At 37.8% G+C, this 24,424-nt stretch overlaps 1 protein-coding gene across 1 annotated transcript in view; it reads right to left on the minus strand.

Annotated features, from left to right (window-relative positions):
- The window catches only part of CEP85L (centrosomal protein 85L), an 82,006-nt gene extending 58,648 nt beyond the window's left edge, over positions 1–23,358 (minus strand). The window contains exons 1-2 of the mRNA XM_080664816.1: positions 22,946–23,358; positions 10,669–10,830 (exon numbers count right to left, since the gene is read on the minus strand). Of these exons, the coding sequence (XP_080520942.1) occupies positions 10,669–10,830; positions 22,946–23,018 (235 nt within the window). The 5' untranslated portion in view covers positions 23,019–23,358. The remainder of the gene's footprint in view (positions 1–10,668; positions 10,831–22,945) is intronic.
- Between the last annotated feature and the right edge of the window lie 1,066 nt (positions 23,359–24,424).

A 24,424-nucleotide genomic window follows, 5' to 3' on the forward strand; every position in this document is an offset into this window, starting at 1 on the left:
TACTGCCACAATCATATGAGGGAAAAACAATTTTTTAATGCTTCATGTAACCTCATTCTTCTTTAAAAACAAACAAACAAAACAAACAAACAAACATTTCTAAGCATTCACTATATTTTTAGGTATATATTTTAACATATTCTAAACTACACTCTAGTAGGAAAAGGGCTACCTACAGAATCTTAACTATAATCAACCAAAGACTCTCTGAGGACTGTATTATGTGCAAGGCACTGTGCTAGGTAGAAAAGATGATGCAAACATATTCACAATAACAATATGAGTACAGTTTTACCCCTAAGGGTTTACAATTTCACTGTTACACACGCAGCTGCAGAGCAGGGCTAGTTTATCATAAGGAAACTACAAAACACCAGACAAGGAGAAGTGAGCCAGAGAAAAGGCAGGCTATTCATAAAAGAACTCTCAGAATGACAGCCAAATGCTCAACTGCAATAATGGAATCCAGAACACAGTGAAATAATACCTTCAAAGGGTTAGAGTGAATAACTGGCACCCAAGAATTGTTTGGAAATGTGTGCTATCTTTCAAGATTGAGGGCAAAATATATTTTCAGCTAAGCAAAAATGGAGCTTATCACCAGGAGACTCACTAAAAGAACTACTAAAATCTCCCTAGTTTCTTTCAAGAAGAAGCAGCCCTGAATTGTAAAAAGGAATGAATTTTTTTAAAGTAAAATTACAATTAAATTTTAAAAACTAAGGACAATGATTGCATAAGTCAATAAAAACAATACCAAATTTGTAGGTTTAAAACAAGATAAAAACAAAATATTTGACAACTACGATATACAACTCAAAACAAGGGTGGATCAGCATTCCAGTGTTTAAAAGTCTTTGTATCTCAAAACAAGGGTGGATCAGCATTCCAGTGTTTAAAAGTCTCTGTATTTGCGAGAGAAGGAAAGAGATTCTAACCACCATTATAGATAGCCAAATTAGGGATGCATATTATAACTTCTACAGTAACAACTAAAAAAATAGGTAGAGCTAGTATAGCTGTACTACCACCAGAAAAAATAATAAAGTTGGACCCCTACTTTTTACCATCCACAGGTATTAACTCAAAATGAATCACGGCCTAAATATAAACCTTTCAGAAGGAATCGTAGGTGCAAATCTTCATGTCAGGCAGTGGTTTCTTTGCTACAGCACCAAAATCCCAAGCAACAAAAGAAAAAAATTAGACATCATCAAAATTTGAAAAATTTTTGCTGCAAATGAGACCAGCAAGAAAGTAAAAAGACAACTCATAGAATGGAAGAAAATGTTTGTAAATCATGTATCTAATAGAGACTTGTATCTAAATTATATAAATAACTTTTGCAACTCAATAATAAAAATATAAATGACCCAATGTGAAAATAGGTGCAGAATCTGAATAGGCATTTCTCCAAAGATACACAGATGGCCTTATTAAAGCATATGAAAAGATGCTCGGTATCATTTGGTCATCAGGGAAATGCAAATTAAAACCAAAATGGGACACCACAACACACCCACTAAGATGGCTATCATCAAAATGAAAGATAATGTGTTGGTAAGGATATGGAGAAACTGAACTGTTCATACAATGCTGGAGGAAATGTAAAACGGTGTCCCTGCTTAGGAAACAGGTTGGCAGATCCTCAAAAAGGTTAAACATGGAGTTATCACCATATGACCCAGCAATTCCACTCCTGGGTATAAACCCAATAGAAATAAAACCATATTCAGAGGGGCTTTATTCCTAATAGCCAAATGTCCATCAACTGATGAACATATAAACAACAGAATATAGTATATGGCAAAAAAAAAAAAAAAAAGATGTGAAGCACTAATACATATGACAATATTAATGAATCTTGAAACCATGGTAAGTGAAAATCAGTCCTTCACTAAGGAAATTAGATAATCCCATTTATATGAAACTAGAGGCCGGATGCATGAAACTCGTGCAAGAGTAGTCCTTCCTTCCCTGGCTGCCGGCACTGGCTGCACTCTGGCACCTGGGACTCAGGCTTCCCTCTGGCACCCGGGACCCGGGCTTCCCTCCAACCGCCAGCAGGCACCCAGGACCCAGGCTTCCCTTGCACCCTGGCTTCGTCCGGTCTAATTAGCATATTATGCTTTTATTATTATAGATTATTATAGACTAGAGGCCTGGTGCACAAAATTTGTGCTAGGAAGGTTCCTTAGGCCTGGCCGGCAATCAGGGCCGATCTGTGGGGCGACCAGTGGGCGGTCGGGAGACCCCCACTGGCACTCGCCTGGCTGGCCTGGGGCCTGCAACTGGGGGTAGCTCCTGAATGGGAGCGTCTGCCCCCTCGTGGTCAGTGCATGTCATAGCGACTGGTCATTCCGCCAGTCATTCTGCTGTTCAGTCGATTTGCATATTAGGCTTTTATTATATAGGATGTCCAGAACAAAGAAATATACAGAGACAGAAAAAGTATTGGTTACTTAGGGCTAGAAGGAAAGATGGGGAGTGACAACTAATGAATTTCTTTTAGGGAGGCTAAAAATGTTCTAAAACAGGATTGTGGTAATAGTTTCACAATTCTGAGAACATATTAAAAATTGTATACTTTAAAGGGTGAACTGTGTGGTATGTGAATTATATCTCAATAAAGCTATATTTTTAAAAGATAGGTAGAGTTTACAATTTCTAATAGACTAGAAAAAATGACATGAAGAAAAAAAGAATCAATCAAAAGAAGGCAAGAAAGATGAAAAATTGAGAAAAGCAGAAAAAGTATACAACACGATTTTTAAAAACATAATCATTACAGTAAGTGAAAATTCACTCAAAAAACAAAATTGTCCAAATAATTTTTTTAATCCAGCTAAATGTTTATAAAAGATACATCTAAAATATTAGGTCCTATTTTGGCGTTATTGTATCTGCAGAGTCTGAGAATGATTGGAAAAAAATAAATCATACAATAATAATGGTTAAGAACATTAGGAAAACTATATGCCAGGTATCAATATTATAAAAAGCATGCTTTCTTGAACTGCTTGCTTTTATTCTTTATATTTAAAGATAGAAACTTCTGTTTCCCAACAGCCAAATGTATGGCCTATTAGCCACTGTACATGATTAGTAACAGTATGCAATTTTGTGCAAATCTTAGTTCTCGTTGTGTTACTGCCTAATCATTATTACGTTTTCTTGTCTATTTTATATTTTTTCAATTGCATTTTGTTAAGCCACTTCAAATTCTATTAAGACCAAAAAAATGAGCGAAAAGTTAAAAGTACTTGTTTGCCAAAACCGGTTTGGCTCAGTGGACAGAGCGTCAGCCTGTGGACTGAAAGGTCCCAGGTTCGATTCCGGTCAAGGGCATGTAACTTGGTTGCGGGCACATCCCCAGTAGGAGGTGTGCAAGAGGCAGCTGATCGATGTTTCTCTCTCATCGATGTTTCTGACTATCTATTCCTCTTCCTTCCTCTCTGTAAAAAATCAATAAAATATATATTTAAAAAAAAAAAAAAGTACTTGTTAAAAATAATTACAGCCCTAACCGGTTTGGCTCAGTGGATAGAGTGTCGACCTGCAGACTGAAAGGTCCCAGGTTCGATTCCGGTCAAGGGCATGTACCTTGGTTACGAGCACATCCCCAGTAGGAGGTGTGCAGGAGGCAGCTGATTGATGTTTCTCTCTCATTGATGTTTCTAACTCTCTATCCCTTTTCCTCTCCCTTCGTCTCTGTAAAAAATCAATAAAATATATATTTAAAAGAAATTACAGAAGTCTACCATTCACAAATTAGATGCGGTATTTCTAATCTGCACCTAGATTATTGGCAATTTATTTAAAGGAAAATCTGAGAGATATAGCTTAAAGAGGTCAACAATTCAAAGCTAAACTCATTTGAAAAGCTGGTCAGGAAAAACAGATCACTTTTTATTTACACAAAAACTTAATTTTTTTTCTTCAATAACTTAAAATTTCATGAAGTTGTATGCATTTTCTAGATATCTCCTACTAATTTCAATTAAGATTAAGTATCATCAAGCATTTTACTTGCAGAGAGCCATAAGTATTCTCTCTCTTCTATAACAATTTTTACAAATCAAATATAACTCTTATCTCTTAAATTATGAGATATGATTTTTGAAAATGCAAATTTTCTCAGGAACAAAATTATTACTTAATGACTGAACAAACAAGAAATTATTTGTTCCTCTATTTGCAAGTCTGAAGGGAAGTAGAGTCACTATCTCTTCCCTAAACGCATGGCTCATCACAGGTCTCTAAAACGGACTAAATTCAGCTCAGCTGGTCAAGTACAGGCATTCATATTCTATCAGCCAAGAAGCAAAACGATAAAAAAAAAAAATGAGTGAATAAATAAATGGATATATGTATAACACTGTAGGTAAAAATGAAGTCCATAAACAGACAAAATATACCTCCAACAAACCATTTTAATTTCTGCAAACTTAAGAGAGCTGTAATGCTCATTTCATTTTAAGCAATAATGTAGACTACAAAAAATTAAGTAGAAATAGAGGGCAAGTGAAAAGGGTTATTTGCTTTGAAATAAAATGTAAATCATAATTATTTTGAATACTGCCTTGAAATTATTTGATTTCACAAGCAAAAAAGTATTATGTGCATAACCTTTGACCTATTTCATATGCAAATGCAGAACTAAAGTCCATAAAGGTTAAATTACTTGACAAAGTACAAATCTCAAAATAGAATCCTGGTCTCCTGTTTCTCAATCTAATATTACCCAAATGCTCCTACACTACCCCCCTAGGAGCTTCTGCCCTCCTGCATCTCCCTCCTGAGTACAGCTATCTAACAGAGCAGGGATAAGGGCAGAGCTTTGGATTGACTTGAAGAATCTTAGCTCTACTACTTGAACAGCAGTGTATTCCCAGACAGTTTATCGTCATGCTGAACCTTAATTTTTCATCAGTAAGTAAAATGAAAATAATTACATTTTACCTCAGAAGAATTTCTGTAAAGAAAAATAGTTTAAATCATGTATAAAATAAAAAACGTAATATTGTAAAAATTTATGGTTTTTTGTTAAGTGAAAGCCAAATAACCAACTAATCCACTGTAATATCTGAAAGTCATGTTATTGAAGTATCCATTATCAGAGTCCTAGAAGTTTCAAAACTATAAACTTTCAAAAACATAATTTTACTCACCAATGAACTGACCACTAATAAAATAAAACAAGGATAACAGGTTAGAGAATGGTCTAAGTACCATTTACTTTACCTATAATACGGTATATAATTGTACATAACACCTACCTGTAACAATCATGTAAACTTCTATCATAATGCCTTTTACCTGGTAAGTGCTCAATAAATGTTACTATTATTATAATTAAAAGGTTAAAAGGACCTGAGGGTAAGCAGAGAATAACTGAAATAAGATTTATGATATAATTTGTAATTGTATAAATTTGATGTTGTGTACATTTGGGTTCACCATTTTCTCTTATTTCTATTTTATGTTAGAAATTTTCTGTTAAAAAAAAGGGGGGAAAGAAAGAATAAGAACAAAAAGATGTTTTACATTAAGATGAGGTGTTTTAAAGAATCTATTTGGCAAAATAAACTAATAAAACCTAATCACTGTAATATACAAGCAAAGGAGAGAGCGAGCCCTGGGGAACTTTTATGAAGTCTCCCAGAATTAGTGGTTGCCTGGAACTTAGGGAAAGGTGGTGTGGGTGGATGATGGCTAAGAGAAGTAGGGTTTCCATTTTGGGGTCATGAAAATGTCTGAAAACTCACACCAGTGACAACTATGCCAATATACTGAAAGCCATTGAACTGTACACTTTAAATGGGTGAATTTTATGGTATGCGAATTCCATCTGAATAAAGCAGTTTAAAAAAAAAAGAATGTATGGTTTTGTCTCAATGTCTCCTGAATCATCTCATTTTCTCCTTTCCCACTGCTTCTTGTTTTTGAACAAGTCACCATGGGCTCCTACTTGCAACAGGTGCTCTCCCGGCATCACCCAGTTTTACTCCCCTGACCCAAGCTCAGAATGTCCTTTCACCTGCCAGCCTTTGGCCATGCTGTTCTCTCAGCCTAGACTACTCTCCTCTCCCCCTCCCCCGGCTTTGCTGTGCCAGTCCTAACTTACTTTTTGGGGCCTCGGCTTAAATATCACTTCTGCCAAGGGTCGTTCCCCTCATCTACTGGGTTTTGGTATGTCACCTACCCTGGCACTTCGCCTGTCATACTGCTCATCATATTTGATGATTTCCTGTCTGTCTTCTCCACTTTATATATCCAATGAACAAGGAAAATGTCTGTTTAATTCTAACCCTTAGTACAGTATCTGACACCTAACACACAATAAATACTGTCTACGTGAATAAATAAATGATTGAACAAGTCCTTATCTTAAAAGACCTTAGTTTCTCCATAAGATAAAAACAATGCACTAAATGGTAACTTTTCTGCCTTTTCTTCCTTTATGATCTATATTCACAGGATGACCTCAAAATTTATATTATTCAATGGCCCTATTATTTCTTAGTAGAAGCAACTAATGAAGATATGATTAAATTGAAGTCCATTTTTATCAGTCCCTCCTATTTGAAATAAATGAGGTTAATTAGATAAGAAAATTATCTCCAATACAAATTAGCAGCTGGAAATTAACAAAAAAATATTTAACTCTATCTGTACCTTTTTTAAGAAACATATATAAATATGCTTGAAAATTAGCCCAAACAGACAGTTAGGAGCTACATTTAAGAACTCAGATGTTATGAGATAGAAGAACTGCCTGAGAGCCTGCCTCTCTGGCGCCAAGTGACACAGGAGAGAAAGACTGTCTGGTAGAAGGCTTCAGAGCCAACCCTGAGGCAAAATTAAGTAGTTTTTTTTTTGTCTCAGGGTCCTATACTCCACTCCTAGTTTCCTCTGCTTCTCCCTTAATCACTCAACTCTGGCACTACATCTATAGGTCATGCCCTACACAACATATGCTGCATACTTCAAAAACAACTCCCTCTCAAACGCATTTCTGTGGCAACAGCTATTAACATGGCCTTCAGGTCTTGGCAAAGAAAAACCTAAGAAGAAACTGGTGATCTGCTGGTGTGACTTATGTTACAATTTGGTAGGCTTGCAGATGCATCCAGCCTCATGTCACAGGTCTATTTCCTACCGACCTGGAACTCGACACCTCATGAACAAATTACCACAGCTAAAAAAGTGATGCTGCTAATGTTAAATTAGTGTTTCAACTTCTTGTTAAATGTAAAAATCTCACACCCTTATTTAGCAGTATTTTAAATCTCCAAATACCACAGCTAAAAGCAAATCACCCAACGGCAATTCAGAATACTGTTCTGTCCTAAGTCCCATCCCTGCTGAGACTCTGATGTAATCCTCTCCTCCATTTTGCTCTTTCCAATTCTTCAGTTCCTGAAACACAGCAATAACTGAATAAGTACTTATTAAGTGAAAAAATGAATGGCCCTCTAAAAGCTGTAGGTTAGAGAAGGAAAGGAAAGGTATCTCTATTTATATAATGGTCACTTATAAAACTGTGTATTTGTAATTCATAGTGCATTTATATTCTGTGTTGAGTTATTTTACACTTACGTATGAATTTTAAGTTTTTAAAGAATTAAAATAAAATACAACATTAAAATAAAGAAGAATGCAAGTTACTTTTCAGATGATTCACAGGATGCTTAGATGATTTAGCAGTGTCCAGAGAGCATCACTTGGAAAATCAGCCAACAATACTAAAGAGCAGAGAGGGTTTGGGGGAGGGGGCAGTGAGGGGTCTAACTAGACAGTAACATTCTGTTTGTTTGAGGATGACTTACTTCACAGATGTACTCTTTACTTAAAGCAATATACCACAGAATTTAAATAAAAATTATTCCATATACTTTGATCTATACCCCCAAAATTAAATTTACATTTTTATTTTTTAGTATATATTTTTATTAATGTATTTTTTCAGAGAGGAAGGGAGAGAGAGAGAGAGAGATAGAAACATCAATGATGAGAGATTCATTGACTGGCTGCCTCCTACATGCCCCACACTAGAGATCGAACCCATAACCCCAGGCATGTTCCCTGACCGAAAATCAAACCATGACCTCCTGGTTCATAGGTCAATACTCAACCACTGAGCCATGCCAGCTGGGCTTGAGTTGTATGTTTTAGATCATGGGGAACGTCCGGCCTGCGGGCCATTGTATAAGGCCCATGAAATCATTTGGTCTGGCCCTGCCAAAGCAACCACAGGCAGAACTTTGAAATTCAATAAATCCAGGAACTTCTTTCATAGCAACATAAATTTATATTACGTGAATTACATTAAGCGAATGATGTTATAAATATCCAAATGACCCTTGGCAGAAAAAAGGTTCCCCAGCCCTGTTTTAGTTAACTGATATTAGATACAAGACCATAATAAAGTTAATATTCTATGTAGTTGCTAGCAAAGTTATGACAGTAGTAGTTAAACAAGATTTTGTTAATAGTCATAAAAAATTATTGTTAGAAGATGGAAAAGATACCCTTCCCTAAATTTCCCACTAAGAACAACTAAAAGCCCTGGACATTATAATATAAAACAAATATAGACTTTAAAAGTTGGAAAGAAGGCAGCAAATTGGCTAGGAACCCCAGGACCCAAGGAACAAGACATTGGTAAACTCCCTGGGTTTTCTTTTTGCCTCCTATCTTCCAGAACTGAAGCTGAAAAAATCAACAACACAAAGAACCAAAAGGCACAGCCCCGAAAAGTCCCAACAAAAACCTCCTCTCCCTAGTCAATGGACCAAAGAGGAAGCCTAACAAGACTGAACGTTTTCAGACAGTAGCTACTCTTGTCCAGACAACAGCCAAAGGAAAAACTGTAGCCCTTCCTCCACCCAGGCCAACAAAAGCCAAAGAGGGAGCCTGGACTTCCAACCTTACCCATCTGTAACAAAGGTCAAGGAGGGAAACAAGACTTTCCTCTCTCTCTGGGAGTATAAAGGCCCCCACCCTCACCACCCACACACACTCAGGTTATGTGAGGGGAGGCCTAATCACCTGGATATTCACCATCATCCAGCAATAACGAGGTGCCCTTGCCTAGGTAGCAATACTCCATATGGGCGTCATTCACCACTGCTGGGAGAGTAAAACACTGCCCATCAACTTCACTGGGAAAGACCAAACTGAATGTGTAGGCCTGTTGTCTCCTGGACCCTGCCCTTTACTTCTATTTTTATTGCTGACCGAATTCTGAATCCTTTTGCTGTAACAAACCATAACCGTTAGTATAACAGCTTTTCTGAGTTCTGCGATTCCTTCTAGCAAATCACTAAGACTAAACGTGGTCTTGGGAACACCTAAACACACACACTTAACTTCATCAAATTTAAAACTTTCGCTCTGCAAAAGACATTGTTACAGAACGAAAGACAAGTTACAGAGTGGGAGAAAATATTTGCAAACCAACGAAGGATTAGTATCTAAAATATAGGGTGTCCCAAGAAAACATACATTTTGGGGACACCCTGTATATAAGTAATTATAAAGGCAGTATTTGTTAAAATACATTTCATTTTCAAAATTGAGCTATCAGCTGTTAAAAGTATGTATACATTTTGGGGACACCCTGTATATAAGGAACTCTCAAAACTCAACACTAAAAAAAGGAAATAATCCAATTAGTACATGAGCAAGACATGAAGAGACATTTCACTAAAGAAAATACACAGAGGGCAAATAACCATGTGAAAAATGTTCAACACTGTTAATCTTTAAAGAGCTGAAAATTAAAACCGATAAGATATCACTTAATTCCTATCAAATGGGCTAAAATTTGAAAACTACCAAATACTAGCAAGGATAAAGAGAATATTGGGTTACACATTCTAAACCATTTCCATTACTGATGTAAATGGAAAAGTCACTCTGGAAAATAGTGTGACAGTTTCTTTCAAAAGTAAACATGCAACTGCCATATGACCAGCCATTGCATAGACATTTACCACAGAGAAATAAAGACGTAAGTTCACACGAAAACCTATACATGAATGCTGGTAGCAGCTTTATCCCTACTAGCAAAAAACTAGAAACAATCCAGATGTCATTCAGCGGGTGAAAGGTTAAGAAAAATGTGGTCTATTCAGTACCACCATTGCTATATACATACTACTCAACTATAAAAGGAAGAGATTATTGATATACACAACTACCTGGATGAATCTCCAGTGGGAAAAAAAAACAATTCCAAGGGGCTACATATTGAATGATTGTTTATCCAGCATTCTTGAAATGACGAAATTATAGAAATGGAGATTCATGGTCTCCAGGAGTTGAGGAGGGGAAAGTGGGTGTGAGCAACATTAGGTATTCTCTGCTGACAGAAATGTTTTGTATTTTGACTATAACAAATCAATTTCCTGGTTGTGATGCTATACTGTAGTTTTGTAAGATATAACCATGGGGGAGAGAGGTGCACAGAAACTCTGTATTATTTCTTAAAATTGCATGTGAATCTATAATTTATTCAAAATAGCAACACTGAACATCATTAAATATTCAAACACTACTTTTAAATTTCTTGGTCTAAAACAATAAAACATATCCCTTGAATGCTCTCAACTCAACCATTCTCCAAGTAGTTATATCAAAACATTAAGAATTTTAACTCACCTTCCACGCTGTCAGAACAGGAAGTTCCGATGCCAGTGTCACCACTGTCAGAAGCTATACTATGTCTCCTGATGTGATTATTTCGATGGTTGGATGGAACAGTTGTGGCCTGCCACAATGATTCACTACCAGGTAACCATGCTGATGAAGAATAATCTGGGCCTACAAAGAAAAATGTGCAAAAATTAATACATTTATAATCTCTGTGAGTAGAAAGAAGATATCTTTTTCAACCTTGTAAAAAAAAATGCACATCAGGTTATATTCTGCCCAAAACAGTTAAAATAGGTCAACGGTAGGTAAGATTCAACTTGAATTCAATGCTGATTTAGCAGCTTCCTCTGGCTGAAGGACTCTGATATCTGCATATAGATATCTGAACTTTCAAACACATACTGTTCTCTTACTTAAAATGTCAAACACATCATCCATGTATCTGGAAATACTCTGCTCTGGAATATTTGATAGGTAGGCATCTGTGATTCCACACACAGGCATTAGCTGAGAACTGGGGCTCAGATAAAGTCTAACTGAATCATATGGCATGGCAATATAAGTAGATTATGCTCATGAAAGGTAAAAAAAAAAAATCTATTTTTTTCTACAATATCCTAATCCAGTGGTCAGCAAACTCATTAGTCAACAGAGCCAAATATCAACAGTACAACGATTGAAATTTCTTTTGAGAGCCAAATTTTTTAAACTTAAACTTCTTCTAATGCCACTTCAAAATAGACTCGCCCAGGCCGTGGTATTTTGTGGAAGAGCCACACTCAAGGGGCCAAAGAGCCGCATGTGGCTCGCGAGCCGCAGTTTGCCGACCACGGTCCTAATCACTTAAAATTTAAAATTATTTTGCATTATTTTAATTGATTTTATTTCTTCAGTTATCTTTCGATAAATGTTTAACACCACATTTCCCTTTCGAGTTAATTTGTTTATGAGGGTATCACAATGATCTTTTTTTTTTTAATTTTTTTTTTAAAATATATTTTATTAATTTTTTACAGAGAGGAAGGGAGAGGGATAGAGAGCTAGAAACATCAATGAGAGAGAAACATCGATCAGCTGCCTCCAGCACACCTCCCACTGGGGATGTGCCCGCAACCGAGGTACATGCCCTTGACCGGAATCGAACCCGGGACCCTTCAGTCCGCAGGCCGACGCTCTATCCACTGAGCCAAACCGGTTTCGGCACAATGATCTTATTTTTGTCAAACTTTTCCTTTAACGAAAGCCAAGCAATCATTCAGGTTTCCCAAAATGACAATAACATAATAAAATGATAGAATTATCTATATGTTGATCTCCTCCAGCCTGAACTCAGATTTGTCTTAACACTTAAATATGCTTCTTTTTAAAAAAGATTCAATGTATTTTATGTAACTAGAATATTGATTATAATTAACAAATATCATGAATAACATTCTAATCTTTATTTTAGATTGACTGCATCAAAGAATAATATGTCTTGTCTCTATTCAAGTCAATCCAGAATCACAAAGCAGTAAGAACTAGCTGTGAAATATACTCACCAGGTGATACATTAGGATAATTTTCTCACATAATAGTTATGACTATGCTACTGAAAGAGGAACTACTTAATTTCTAGATATGTGCTAAGCACTTAACAAAAACTTAAGGTTCAGTGAACTGTGACAATCAAGTCTTACCTAGGTCCTTTCATATTAAAGTAACTGAATAATTGTGTAAAATCAGTTCTCTCTAGAACAAAGAGCATTTCTGTAAGAATAGCAAAGATCCCAAGACAGCATACATTTGAACTTCTCTTTGGAAGGCAATATGTTACATTTTTTAAAATAAATTTGAAACCTTTTACACAGACAATTGACTGCCCCAGTAGTAATAAAATTCACACTGAAAATATAGGAAGATTACATTTTAAAAAAGTAACCTATTATATTTTGTTTCTGAAGATTTTATTTAATTGGAAGCAAAAATGCATACAATACCAAGTCTTCTACAATATGTTAATATGCCTGTAACTACATTTAGAAAAACAACTAATCTTATTTTTTAATGACAACTCTGAGCCAAAAGAAAATTTAAAAAAGACCACTGACAAAGCAGATTTACACTTTTCCATAAAAAGCTGAATACATATTACAAATCATAGATACAAATTGCAGTGTTTTTTTCAAAGTGAAGGTTATCACCCATTCAGTAGATTGAGACCAACCTTTTTAAATAAAAGAGAATAGAACAGAAAATATCAAAGCACATTAACCCTTATATGACATCATGAGACGCACATATCTCACATTTTATAAGATGCACATATCTCTGAAATGTCAACAAGTACACAGTATTTCTGCACAAAGTTCAGAGCACTGGCCTTCAATTGCCCTATTCTACCATCAATAGAAATTAATGTACAACTAACTTAAAAAGAATGAATGCAGAGAATACAACAAAAAAATCTCCTTTCCTTAACCCATACATCTAATCTATTTCTGAAACTGTTCAGTCATTTCAGAAGTGCCAATTCAATTAGAGCCCTCCTCTCCATCCCCACTGTCACAGATCATACCTTTTGGCTTGACTACTGCAAAGATCTCCTGCTAGGGTAACTCTATCAAGAGCCAGCCTCTACGCTACTATCAGGATTATCTTCTTAAAATCAACATATTTATGTCATTCTCCTGCTTACATAGATCTGTTGGTTCTTTACTGCATATTGAATAAAACTCAAACTCATTAAGTTTGGCAAACTTCTTCATCAATTAGAAGCTTCATTTTCTGAAACTTCCCAAACCCTACCTCCCCAATTCCGGCTCCCCGACAAACACTCTCCAGCCACACATACCTAATCACTGCCTCCAAACGGATTAGGTTCTTTGGTGACTCCAAGCTATTTCCCTGCTGTACCTTCTTTAAAAGTCCCAGTACAGAATTAGCTTGCTCTAAGTGTTTTCTGGTTCCTCCAGGTGCTATTAAGTAATTACTACTTTGTGCTCTCCCAATATATCATTCAAAATTCTGTAACAGCATTTACTAATCTAAATTAACCCATATGTCTATGACTTTCTTCACCATAACCAAACTGGGAACACTGAAAAACAACTTTTTCTTTTCTTTTCTTTTCTTAGTCTCTAGCACAGAGCTTCACAGTTAGGCAGGGTCTCAATAAATGCTGTTATTATTACCACTGAGTACTCGATAAATGTCCGTGGTATAAAATTAAAACTCTCAAAGACTGTTAGATCTAAAAAAATATTCTTCCATTTAGAAGAAGAAGGTTTTCTTTTCTTTCTTTTTTTCTTTTTTGGTTGTTGTTGTTTATTTTTAAATACAGGAGTTTTTAAACTCTCCCTGGAGCTAGTGTACATTTAAGTATCTATTTAAAGATCAGTAAATATTTTCCAAAGCAGCTAAAAATATACTAATAATTACAAGTGGTTTGAGGAGTTCATAGCCAAAATTCCAAATAAACATGGGGAAACAATCTCCAACAGGATCAAAGCACCAAAAAAAGTAATGAAAATTTTAAATGTAACATTAAAACACATTTTAAGATATTCATATTAATAATAACCACACAAAAAAGAAAAAAAGAAAACAGAAAATCCTGCTCTACACAGGAGAATTACTAACTAAGATAGAAGAAACTTTATTTTCTTTATTCCAGTTCCTCAAGTAACTAAAAATAAAACTACCTTATGATCCAGCAATCCTCACTTCAGGGCATATATATATAACAAAATCTCAGAGATATCACAACCCCCCATGTTTTACTGCATTATTTACAACAGCCAAGAAAGGGAAGCAACGTAAGTGTCATCAACAGATGAATGGATAAAGAAAATGTGATGTTTATATACAAGGAATATTATTATTCAGCCATTAAAAAAAGAAGAAAATCCTGCATCCATTTCTTACAATATGGATGGATTGTGAGGGTATTATGCTACCTTAACTATGCCAGAGACAAATACCATATGAGCACACTTAAATGTGAAATCTAAAAAAAGCCAACTCATGAAAACAGAGAACAGACTGGTGGTTGCCAATGACAGGGGATGGGGGAATGGGCAAAAGTAGCCAAAAAGCACAAACTTACAGTGAAAAGATAAGTAAATTCTAGGGATTCATTTACAGCATGGTAACTATAGTTAACAATGCTATGCTGCATATTGAAAGCTGGTAAGAGAGTAAACCCTAAAAGTTCTCATCATAAAGAAAAAAAGTTAACTATGTCTGGTGGTGCATGTCAACTAAACTTACTGTGGTAATCACTTTGCAACATGTACATATATCAAATCATTATATTGCATACCTTAAACTAATACAATATTATATATCAATTATATCTCAATCCAACTGGAATTGGCTTTCTTGCAGTTAAGGATTTAAACTGAATTCTAAGTAATTGACAGCTAGTATTCTTTGCTTTCTAAATTTAAAAAAAATCTGGAAGTTCATTCATTAACTACTGTAACTAACTTTAAAAACATTACCACAAAAGGTATAAAACTATATTCTTCAGAAGTGATTCTGAATTTCCTATTTTCAATTCTAGTGTAACAAGGAAGAGCTTCAAACTAGGTTGGTTCAGGTTGAGGTTTAAATTACCTCAATTAAGAACAATAGTCAGATGGATAAATAAGTGGTTCTCCTTTCACAGTAAAAGTATTAATTCAAACCAATAAATATTCACCCCAAGTACTCATTATGAAAACAAGGAATTTAAGAGGGGTTAAGTTAGCAACCAACACAGATAACACTATCTCCTTCTATGAAAAAATTACATGCCTGTTGATTTCAGTGTGTGACGGGCCAAAGAGCCCTATCTTCTGGTTACATGAAATGCTGCATTCAAAAGTTTTATGGTAGATAGGAGGAATGAGGGCCACATATTTAACTTAGTTTCTCATAGCCTTTGTTTCTGTTTATAAACTGAAAAAACAAGGTATGGTAAAAAGTAGTAAGTTTTTAACCACTACAAGCGTGAGGGAGTATACCAAGTGGTATTCCAGAGGGGTTTACACCTTTGTTTTTAAATATAATTATTTAATAATATCAACTAGTAGAAAAATATTCTACAAGGTAGCAAATGATGGGAAAACTAAGAAGGAAGTATTATCATTACCCAGGAAAAAATTAAAAGACACTTCCTAAATAAAAAAGTTGTTAGACCTAATTCTGTACATGCTACTTTTATTTATGTAGCATTGGCTTCCAAAGGAAGCAGAGTAGATTAATTATTTCTCAATTAGCCATTTATTTTCTGACACTGGGAACCGAAGTACTTTACACAATACATTTAAAGGCAAAAACTAAAACAAAAATTCTGGTTATTAAATTTATTGGGGTGACAGTGGTTAATAAAATTACATGTTTCAAGTGTGTAGCTGTATGACACATCATCTGTACATTTCACTGTGTGCCCAGCACCCAAAGTCAAACCTTCTTCCATCACCGTGTATTTATCCCCTTTACCTTACTACCCCTCAGCCTTTCCCTCTGGTAACCTCCATTCTGTGAGCTGTTTGTCTTGTTTGTTCGTTTGCTGCTTTCAGTTTTATACCCCACATGAGTAAAACCATGTAGTCTTGACTTTCTGACTTATTTCACTTAGCTTGATATTCTCAAAATCCATCCATGTTGTCGCAAATGGCAGTATTTCATCTTTTCTTATGGCTGAGTTGTGTTCCATTGCATATATGTACCACATCTTCTTTATCCAATCGCCTCTCAAAGGACACTTCAGTTGTTTTCATGTCTTGGTCACCGTGAATAATACTGCAATGAACATTGGGGTACAAATAAATCTTTGCAAATAAATATTTGCAAATATCTCGGATAGATACCCAGAAGAGAGGTTTGCTGGATCATATGGTCACTATTCTTAATTTTTGGAGGAAGCTCCACAGTTTTCCATAGTTGGCTGTACCAGTTCACATTTTCACCTGCAGTGAATGAAAGGGTTCCTTCTTCTCCACAACCTCTCCAACACTTACTGTCTTGTTGATAATAGCCATTCTAACAAATGAGAGGTGGTATCTCCTTGTAGATTTGATTTGCATTTCCCTAATAGTGAAGTTGAGCATCTTTTCATATATCTGTTGGCCATTTGTATGTCTTCTTGGGAGAAGTGCCTGTTCAGGTCCTCTGTCCATATTTTAATTGGATTCTTTCCTTTTTTTGGTGTTGAGTTGTATGAGTTCTTTATATTTTTGTATACCTTGTTAGAGCTGTTTTTTGTAAATATCTTCTATCATTCCATTGGTTGCCTTTTGGTTTTGTTGGTAGTTTCTTTTGCTGTGCAGAAGCTTTTTAGTTTGATATAGACCAATTCATTTAATTCTTTTACTGCCTTTGCCTTAGGGTCAAATTCAGAAAATCCTTCTTAAGACCAAGGTCCATAAGTTTTGTACCTATGTTTTCTTCTATGTAATTTATTGTGTCAGGTCTTATATTTAGGTTTTTTTATATACTTTGAGTTAATTTTTGTACATGGAGACAAATAGAAGTCTAGTTAAATTTCAACTTACTTTGCAGTGTATTAAAACTAACACCCCAAAATAAGTTGAGGAAATTTATAAATATCTCCCCAATAATAAGGAACTTACTTTCTAGTCAAACTTTTCAGTAAATTATTCCTAAAATGAGATAGAATGCTCAGTATTAATGAAAAGGCTTCAGAAAAGCTTCAGTAATGTCATGGCAAGGCAATATGTATTTCTAATGGTCAGTCAACACACAATCTTTGCCTCTACAAGCATAATGTAACCACCTTATACATCAATTTCTCCATAATAAAGTGAGCTGGCTAGATTAGAGAATCTCTCATCTCCGCCAGTTTTAAGGTGATCCATTCTCTTCTGACATCTTACATGGCCTCCTGGAAGCACAGACTTCGGTGATTACTCCTCTCTTCATCAGTCTCCTCTCTTCTGGAACACCACACTCTTACATCACTAGCTGCTCCTCCTCAGTCTCTTTGGATGGTCCCTCTTCCTCTACCTGGCCAGAACATCAAGTGTCCCAGAGCTTGATCCTCTGCTGTCTTATCTATAGTCTCCGCTATCTGCTCTAGACTCTCTCCATGTGATCACCTTTAAACACCATATATACACAGGTAACACTCAAAATTCCTACCTCCACCTCTCCCATGTCCTTACTCAGCTCCAGACTTGTATGCCCAACTTCCAACTCAACTATCACATGAACCTCTAAAAAAGCATCTCAAACTTCACATGGCCAAAATAGAACTCTAGTCCACTTATTCTCCTCACACTCTTCCCCCACCTCAGGAAATGACACCACCATCCATTATAATTACTGAAGCCAAAATTAAGATACCATCTTTGACTCTCCTTTCCCACCTCTAAACTATCAGTAAATTCAGTCAGCTTTGTTTCTTAAGTATGTATTCCAAACACATTATCTTCTCTCCTAATCCAATCTAACCACTCCAGTCTGAGCCATCATCGCCCACATAATTACTACAATGACCTATTAACCTACTTCTCTACTGCTATTCTTTCCCTCACCCCTCCACAATTTCTCCCTCCCCCTCACCCCCCGCAAAAAAAAAAAAAAAAGCCAGGAGAGATCTGTAAATATCAAGGATAAGGAATGCCTGCTTCGTTCCCTGGTCCATAAACAATGCCTGTCTCATTGCAGGCACTCAATGTGCACTGAGTGAAAGAATGAATGGTCATCTCTCCTACCCTTCTATGGGTAGCTTCCCCTCATGTAGAATAGAATCCAAACTTCATACAATGCCTTCCATTACCAGGCCTCCCTCACCTTTCATCCTGCTCACTATGCTCCAGACCAGGCGTCCTCAAACTACGGCCCGCGGCCACATGTGGCCCTCCGAGGACATTTATCCCACCCGCTGGGTGCTGCTGCCTGTCCTGCTTAGCAGCCGACTCGTCCCGGGCCCGCAGTGCGCATAGGAATTTGTTCATAGTTGTTTTTTTTTAACTATAGTCCGGCCCTCCAACGGTCTGAGGGACAGTGAACTGGCCCCCTGTTTAAAAAGTTTGAGGACCCCTGCTCCAGACTCTCTGGTTGTGACCTTCCTCAAACTCCCCAAACTCACTCGCATCATGGAACTGTTTCTGTACCCTCAGGTACAGAACGCTCCACCCCTCAGGTCTGGCTCCTTCTCATGCTTCAGGTCTCAATACAGTGTTACCTCCTCAGAGAGGCCTTCCCTGACCAGCCTACCCCAAGCAATTTCTCTACCCATCCTCTGCCATCTCACCCTGTTCCCTTTTCTTTGTAGTACTTAACACTAGCAGAATTGTCTTGTTGTTAGTTTACTTATAGACTGTTTATCTCCACTACACTGTAAGCTCCCTTAGGGACCTGGGACCTTATGGTTCTTATTCAATGATGTATCCTTAGAGTCCAGCACAATGCCTACCACTCACAAACATTTACTATGTGCTCATGTGCCACGCACTATGCTAAGTAACAACAATGGAGTTTTTTAATCATAGAAAAATAGAAACTAGAAGTAAAATATTAGTATAAAGAGCAATTTCATGCTCTTTTTATGTTGATCAATCCTGTTCTTAAAATGAATAGCCTTATACAATAAATTCCACTTTTTAGAATATTATTCTGCCAGTGTAAAATATGAATATCCTTAAAGTAGGCAAAATAATTAGTATCTCACTGTAGCTTTAGGAATCTAGACAACCACATTCTCCATTTTTCAATGTACAATTTGAGGGAACTAATTAAGCTATCACTCAATAAAATACTACCTAGGAGCCTTCACATCTTCATCTTTTTCTCAGAGTACACATACAACACATTTCATCCAGTCAGAAAAATCACGACTCTGTAAAGCCTTTCTGTTCTCAACATACAGAAATATTCACAGTGAAACGAAAGACGTTGTCAACTCACCATTTATTGCCTGGCCTCAAATTAACTTCATTCAAGCCAAGAAGTGACAGAGCTTCAATTACTAATCAAGTTCATTTCACAAAAGTCATCACTAAAGTTGAGATGAAGCCCTCACCCCCCACTGCCTATTATAAAAGAACATGTCCAACTGCGTTTAGGCAAAAGAGTTATGTTTCATTGTTACCATAGTACTTATAGGTCCATCTAATTCAGAACCACAGCAGAAACCTTTAGTATTTGCTGCGATCATACCAATTACTACCACGCTCATTATGACATCACGAAACACCTATGGCCATGCATCAACTAGGAAGAGGTAGATTTAAAAGCTGGAGGCACTGAGCAAGTGACACTTCTTCAGATCATGTAAGTGTTTCTATAACATTTTACTTTTGGTACACTTTAAACTGGCATCTCCTGCCTCCACATGAATATATTAATATCTTTAGAGTATGACTTACAAAAAGGAACAAATTCAATATAATTAAGTATAAGTACTCAAAATAGCTCTATATCATACTAGATTTTTAACACCTAAAGGAAATACATCCATCCTTCATCCAACTTTGGCACCTACATTTTGAATAGGTTGTTCTTGAAAAATCAACCAAATGCATAATGACAAACCACATGTTCTACTTAAAATTAGCTTTTTTTTTTAACCATACTTGTCAAGCCAATAGAAAAAAAGGGGGAAGGTGTTTCATTGTACAGATATATAGAAAATGATTATCTTATTTTAATTTATAACACAGTTAATCTATAAAGCTGAAATATTGTTGGTAAAGCCAAAACCAAGTTAAATCCTAAAGCAAAGGTCAAAAGTTCAGTATTTTCCAAACCACACATTATTTCTATTTGTTTTTACTGCCACTGCTTTAAAAAGAAAGTTTCCTCCAGTTTTTTAGAACACTAGGTCTATAATGCCTTTATGTTTCCCTTTAGTTACATATCTGTATAAACAAACTAGTTTTAGAATTGACCCACATACTGAGATAAATTTATTTAAATAGCAGGAATTATTTATCCATGCCTTCACACTGGCACTCAGGACCAAATGATTGCTGATACACTGAATCAGAAGACTGGTTCTCTTTGTTTTCAGAAAAACTCTAAAATCACTCAAGTTAATCAAAAGATGTACTGGACAATAATTTCAAAAACTATGAATTTTCTTCAAATTCTCAGAAACAGAAAAAAATCCCTACATGAATCAATTAAGAGGTCATTATCTTGACCTTAACCATCTGCTCATTTGCTAAAGAAACCACACAGTTTTTCATCTAACATATAACTTTTTTAAACTAAATAAAAAAATTTAATATTTGTTTGCTCAAGAACAGAATAAAGAAACATAAATACTGCCGTCACTATTACTATAATCAATTATCAGCATACAGCTGAAAAACTTTTTATTGGAAAGGCAAGTCCTGACTTACCAACAATATCAAAGCTGAGATAAAATATATGCTTTGTAAAGCAATACTGTCCAAATTCCTTAAACTTGGGTAGATTTATAAGGTATCTTCTTCTATATTCTTTACCACAGCAAAGGTTTCTAAGCACTATGATAGTTTTCTATCATAGATATAACAACGGAAACATTGATACAATGCTTGGATGACATTACACCACTAAACATGTTATTATTACAAATAAACTTTAAGAGGTTAAGTCACAAAAACATTACAGATGGCTTTTGACATGTACTAATAATTGAAAGACTCCCTCCAGCCTATTAGGGATAAAGAAATGTCTTCTCACTTAAGTTACTTTGATTTCAGGATTGTAAATATCCAGTAAGCATCAGAACCCTCTCAACAGCTGTTTCCTCTATTATGTATACAAATATTATACATTTTAGAGAAAATAATTCCCTATTTATATTTTTTACCATTATTTCTAAAAGTGTTGCATGATCAAATTTAACAAGAAATTTCAAATCTAACCCTGGGTTATAAAATTTATGTATATTTAGGTATAATATATAGTATGTTGACTAGAGTTAACAATACTGTATAGTATGATGGAAATTTGCTAAGAGGGTAGATCTTAAGTGTCCTCAGCATAAACCAAAAAAAAACAAAAAAAAAAAACTGAGGTGATGAATATGTTAACTAGTTTGATTGTGGGAGTCATTTCACAATGTATACATATGAAAACATCAAGTAGGACACCTTGAATATACAATTTCCATTTGTCATAGAATTGCTTTATTTGACATTTTAATTAGCAATCTTCTGAGTTTGTATTCAATACTTTTAAACAGCAGAAACTACTACCAGGAAAAAAAAAAAAAGCCACTTCCAAATACTGCTTCTGCTTTTTTGTTTTGCAAATAGCTTTGAAAAAGGTACACAAAAATGTCAGTTACACAAGTTGAGCGCAAACATTTTATGGAACAAGGTTACTTAGTAGGAGTCCTAGAACCACCTAAAATAGTAGGGGGGGGGGAGTGTGTATATACATACGAAGTTTCTTTCTGAATAAAGGGTCCATATAACTTTCAGCTTCTCAAAGGGGTTAAAAATCCAGTTAAGATTAAAGGGCTTGGAGGAACTGTCAACTTCAGACAACTTGTCACAGACTACCCTAGCCTTATTTTTTTTTTTTATCCCAAATTGGGGTAAGATTTATCCTGATTTGGTGGCTCCTACGCAACTTCTGAGCGATGCTGGCGTGAAATGGCTGTCCGACACAAACAGCTCCCTTCGTACACCCAAGCCAGCAAACCCCAAAACTGAAAGGGAGATGCAAACGGATTGCAAACGGATTAACACCCTCATTGCGCCAAGATCCACTGGCTCCTGCAGAACGTGTGGCATCCCCCTTACTCCGAGAGGGATGCGGGCGGTTACCAGGTTTCAGTGCCGGGCTGACTCCCCTCGGGGGTCACTTGCTGCGAGGGCATCACCAGCAACCTCCTCTCGCCCCTAAACGCGCCCTAAAGCGGCGGCCGCAGGCGTGGGCTTAGCAGACCCCGGCCCCGCGAGCGCGCCCCAAGACGCCGCTGCCGCCGCAGCACGGTCGCAGCGACCTTCCCGCTCGGGTCCCCGTGAGCCCAGTTATCCACGTCTGCAACACACACCCCACGAGGGAAAGGGAGGAGGACGGACAACAAAGCCCAATCCGAAAAGGTCCCGGAGAGCTTTACGTTGGGGCCGCGATGCGAGCGGACAGGGCCGGGGACGCCGCCCGCCAGATGTCAGCCCGGGGGTCGGGGTATCGGCGGCAGGGAGGCCACGCCGCGGGTGGGCGGTCGCTTGGCGGCGTCGGGGAGCCGGCGGCGGGAGGCCAGGCCTGGGCGAGGAGGGGGCGGCGGGTCCCAAAGCGCAGCGCTCGGCCGCGACCCCCACCCCAGCCCGGGGACTGTCCCGTTACTCACCCGCCGGGAAGCTGCGGGCTCCGCCCGGGCTGTCTCGGCCGCCGGCCTCCGGGGCCAGGAAGCGCCCCCACATCGCGGGCGGTGGGCTGGGGGCGCCCGATTCCCCACGTCCGTTCTCCCCCGCCTTCGCCTCCCGCTCCTCCCGCGGCGGAAACTTGCGCGGAGCCTGGGCCGCGGCGGCCGGGCGGGAGGGCGGGCTGATAACGGCTGCTCAGCGGCGAGCGGAGGGCGCTGGGGCCGGATGCGCCGCGGCGGCGGCGGGGGCCATGCCGAGCCGGCTGGGCTGGGGCCCGGGCCGGGGACGCGGCGGCTCCGCGGCGACGGCGGCTCGGTGTCCGGCTGAGCCCACGCTCCGCGGCTCCACGCGAAGTTGCAGCGGCTGCTTCTCTCCGCCCCCTCCGCCCGCGGGGCCCGGGCCGGAGCTGGCCGGGGGCGGGGCGTGGAGGGGCGGGGCCTGGAGGGGAGGGGCCTCGGCGCTTACATAAGGCGTGCGCGGCGCGGGGGGCGGGACTGCGGGCGGGTCGCGATGGGTATTCCCTTGGTCTTGGTGGAATAGGTCGGCCCAGCCCGCTAGCTGCATCCCTCCTTCCCCATCTCCGTGCCCTGCGATAGAAGAAAAAGACGGTAACGGGGCCCGGGACCCCATCTTCCTTGGATAATCCCTGAGGCCCTGCAGGGCACCTTTCAAAGAGACCTGCAAGACCTGCATTCGCAACACAACCGCTGAGATAAAGACTAATCCAGAAGGGAAAGGGATTCCCGGTCTCGTTAGGGATTGGGATTAAAATCATCCCCGTTCATTACACAAACATCGTTTATAGGTCACTGTGGGGGGTGGAAAAAGGTCGTAACTATTATACATATACCTTGGTCCTTCAGGAATGTAATACATACTTGTTATTCCCAAACTCGGCCAACTGCCACTCAATCCTAAACAGTATTTTTAAAAAATAGTTTATTCCAGTTTTCCACGTTTTTATCAATGTGAAGGGCATGTTACTACACACACACACACACACACACACACACACACAAAGTACATACGAAGTTGAGACTATGTAAAATATTTCAATACCCATTACAAGAGTAAAGGCAAAGAGTAAAAACAAGTTGCTATGTTGGCAGTTGGCACCAAAGAGAAATATTTTTGTTTTCCTACTAATTAAACTGGGGGTGATAGAGATCTAATGCAATTAAAGTAATGGAAATACTAAGTGAAAATATTATGTATATGAACTAGATTGTAACCATCCATTTTTTTAAAACATGGATTCTGAGAATATACTGAGCTTATATTTTCCCCCACAATCATGATATACCCAGTATCCATGGTTCTCAAAATTATTAAAATTTATCAAAGCACAAGATCCAGAGCCTAGGACTACCTAACCAGCACTAAGCCTAATGTTGTAAACTGGCATATTTTTGTTTTGTTGTGACAGACTGTAAAGACTACAAGGAGAGTCTCAAGCAAAAACA

This window comes from Plecotus auritus, assembly GCF_963455305.1.
Source record: "Plecotus auritus genome assembly, chromosome: 4".
NCBI classification, from domain to species: domain Eukaryota; kingdom Metazoa; phylum Chordata; class Mammalia; order Chiroptera; family Vespertilionidae; genus Plecotus; species Plecotus auritus.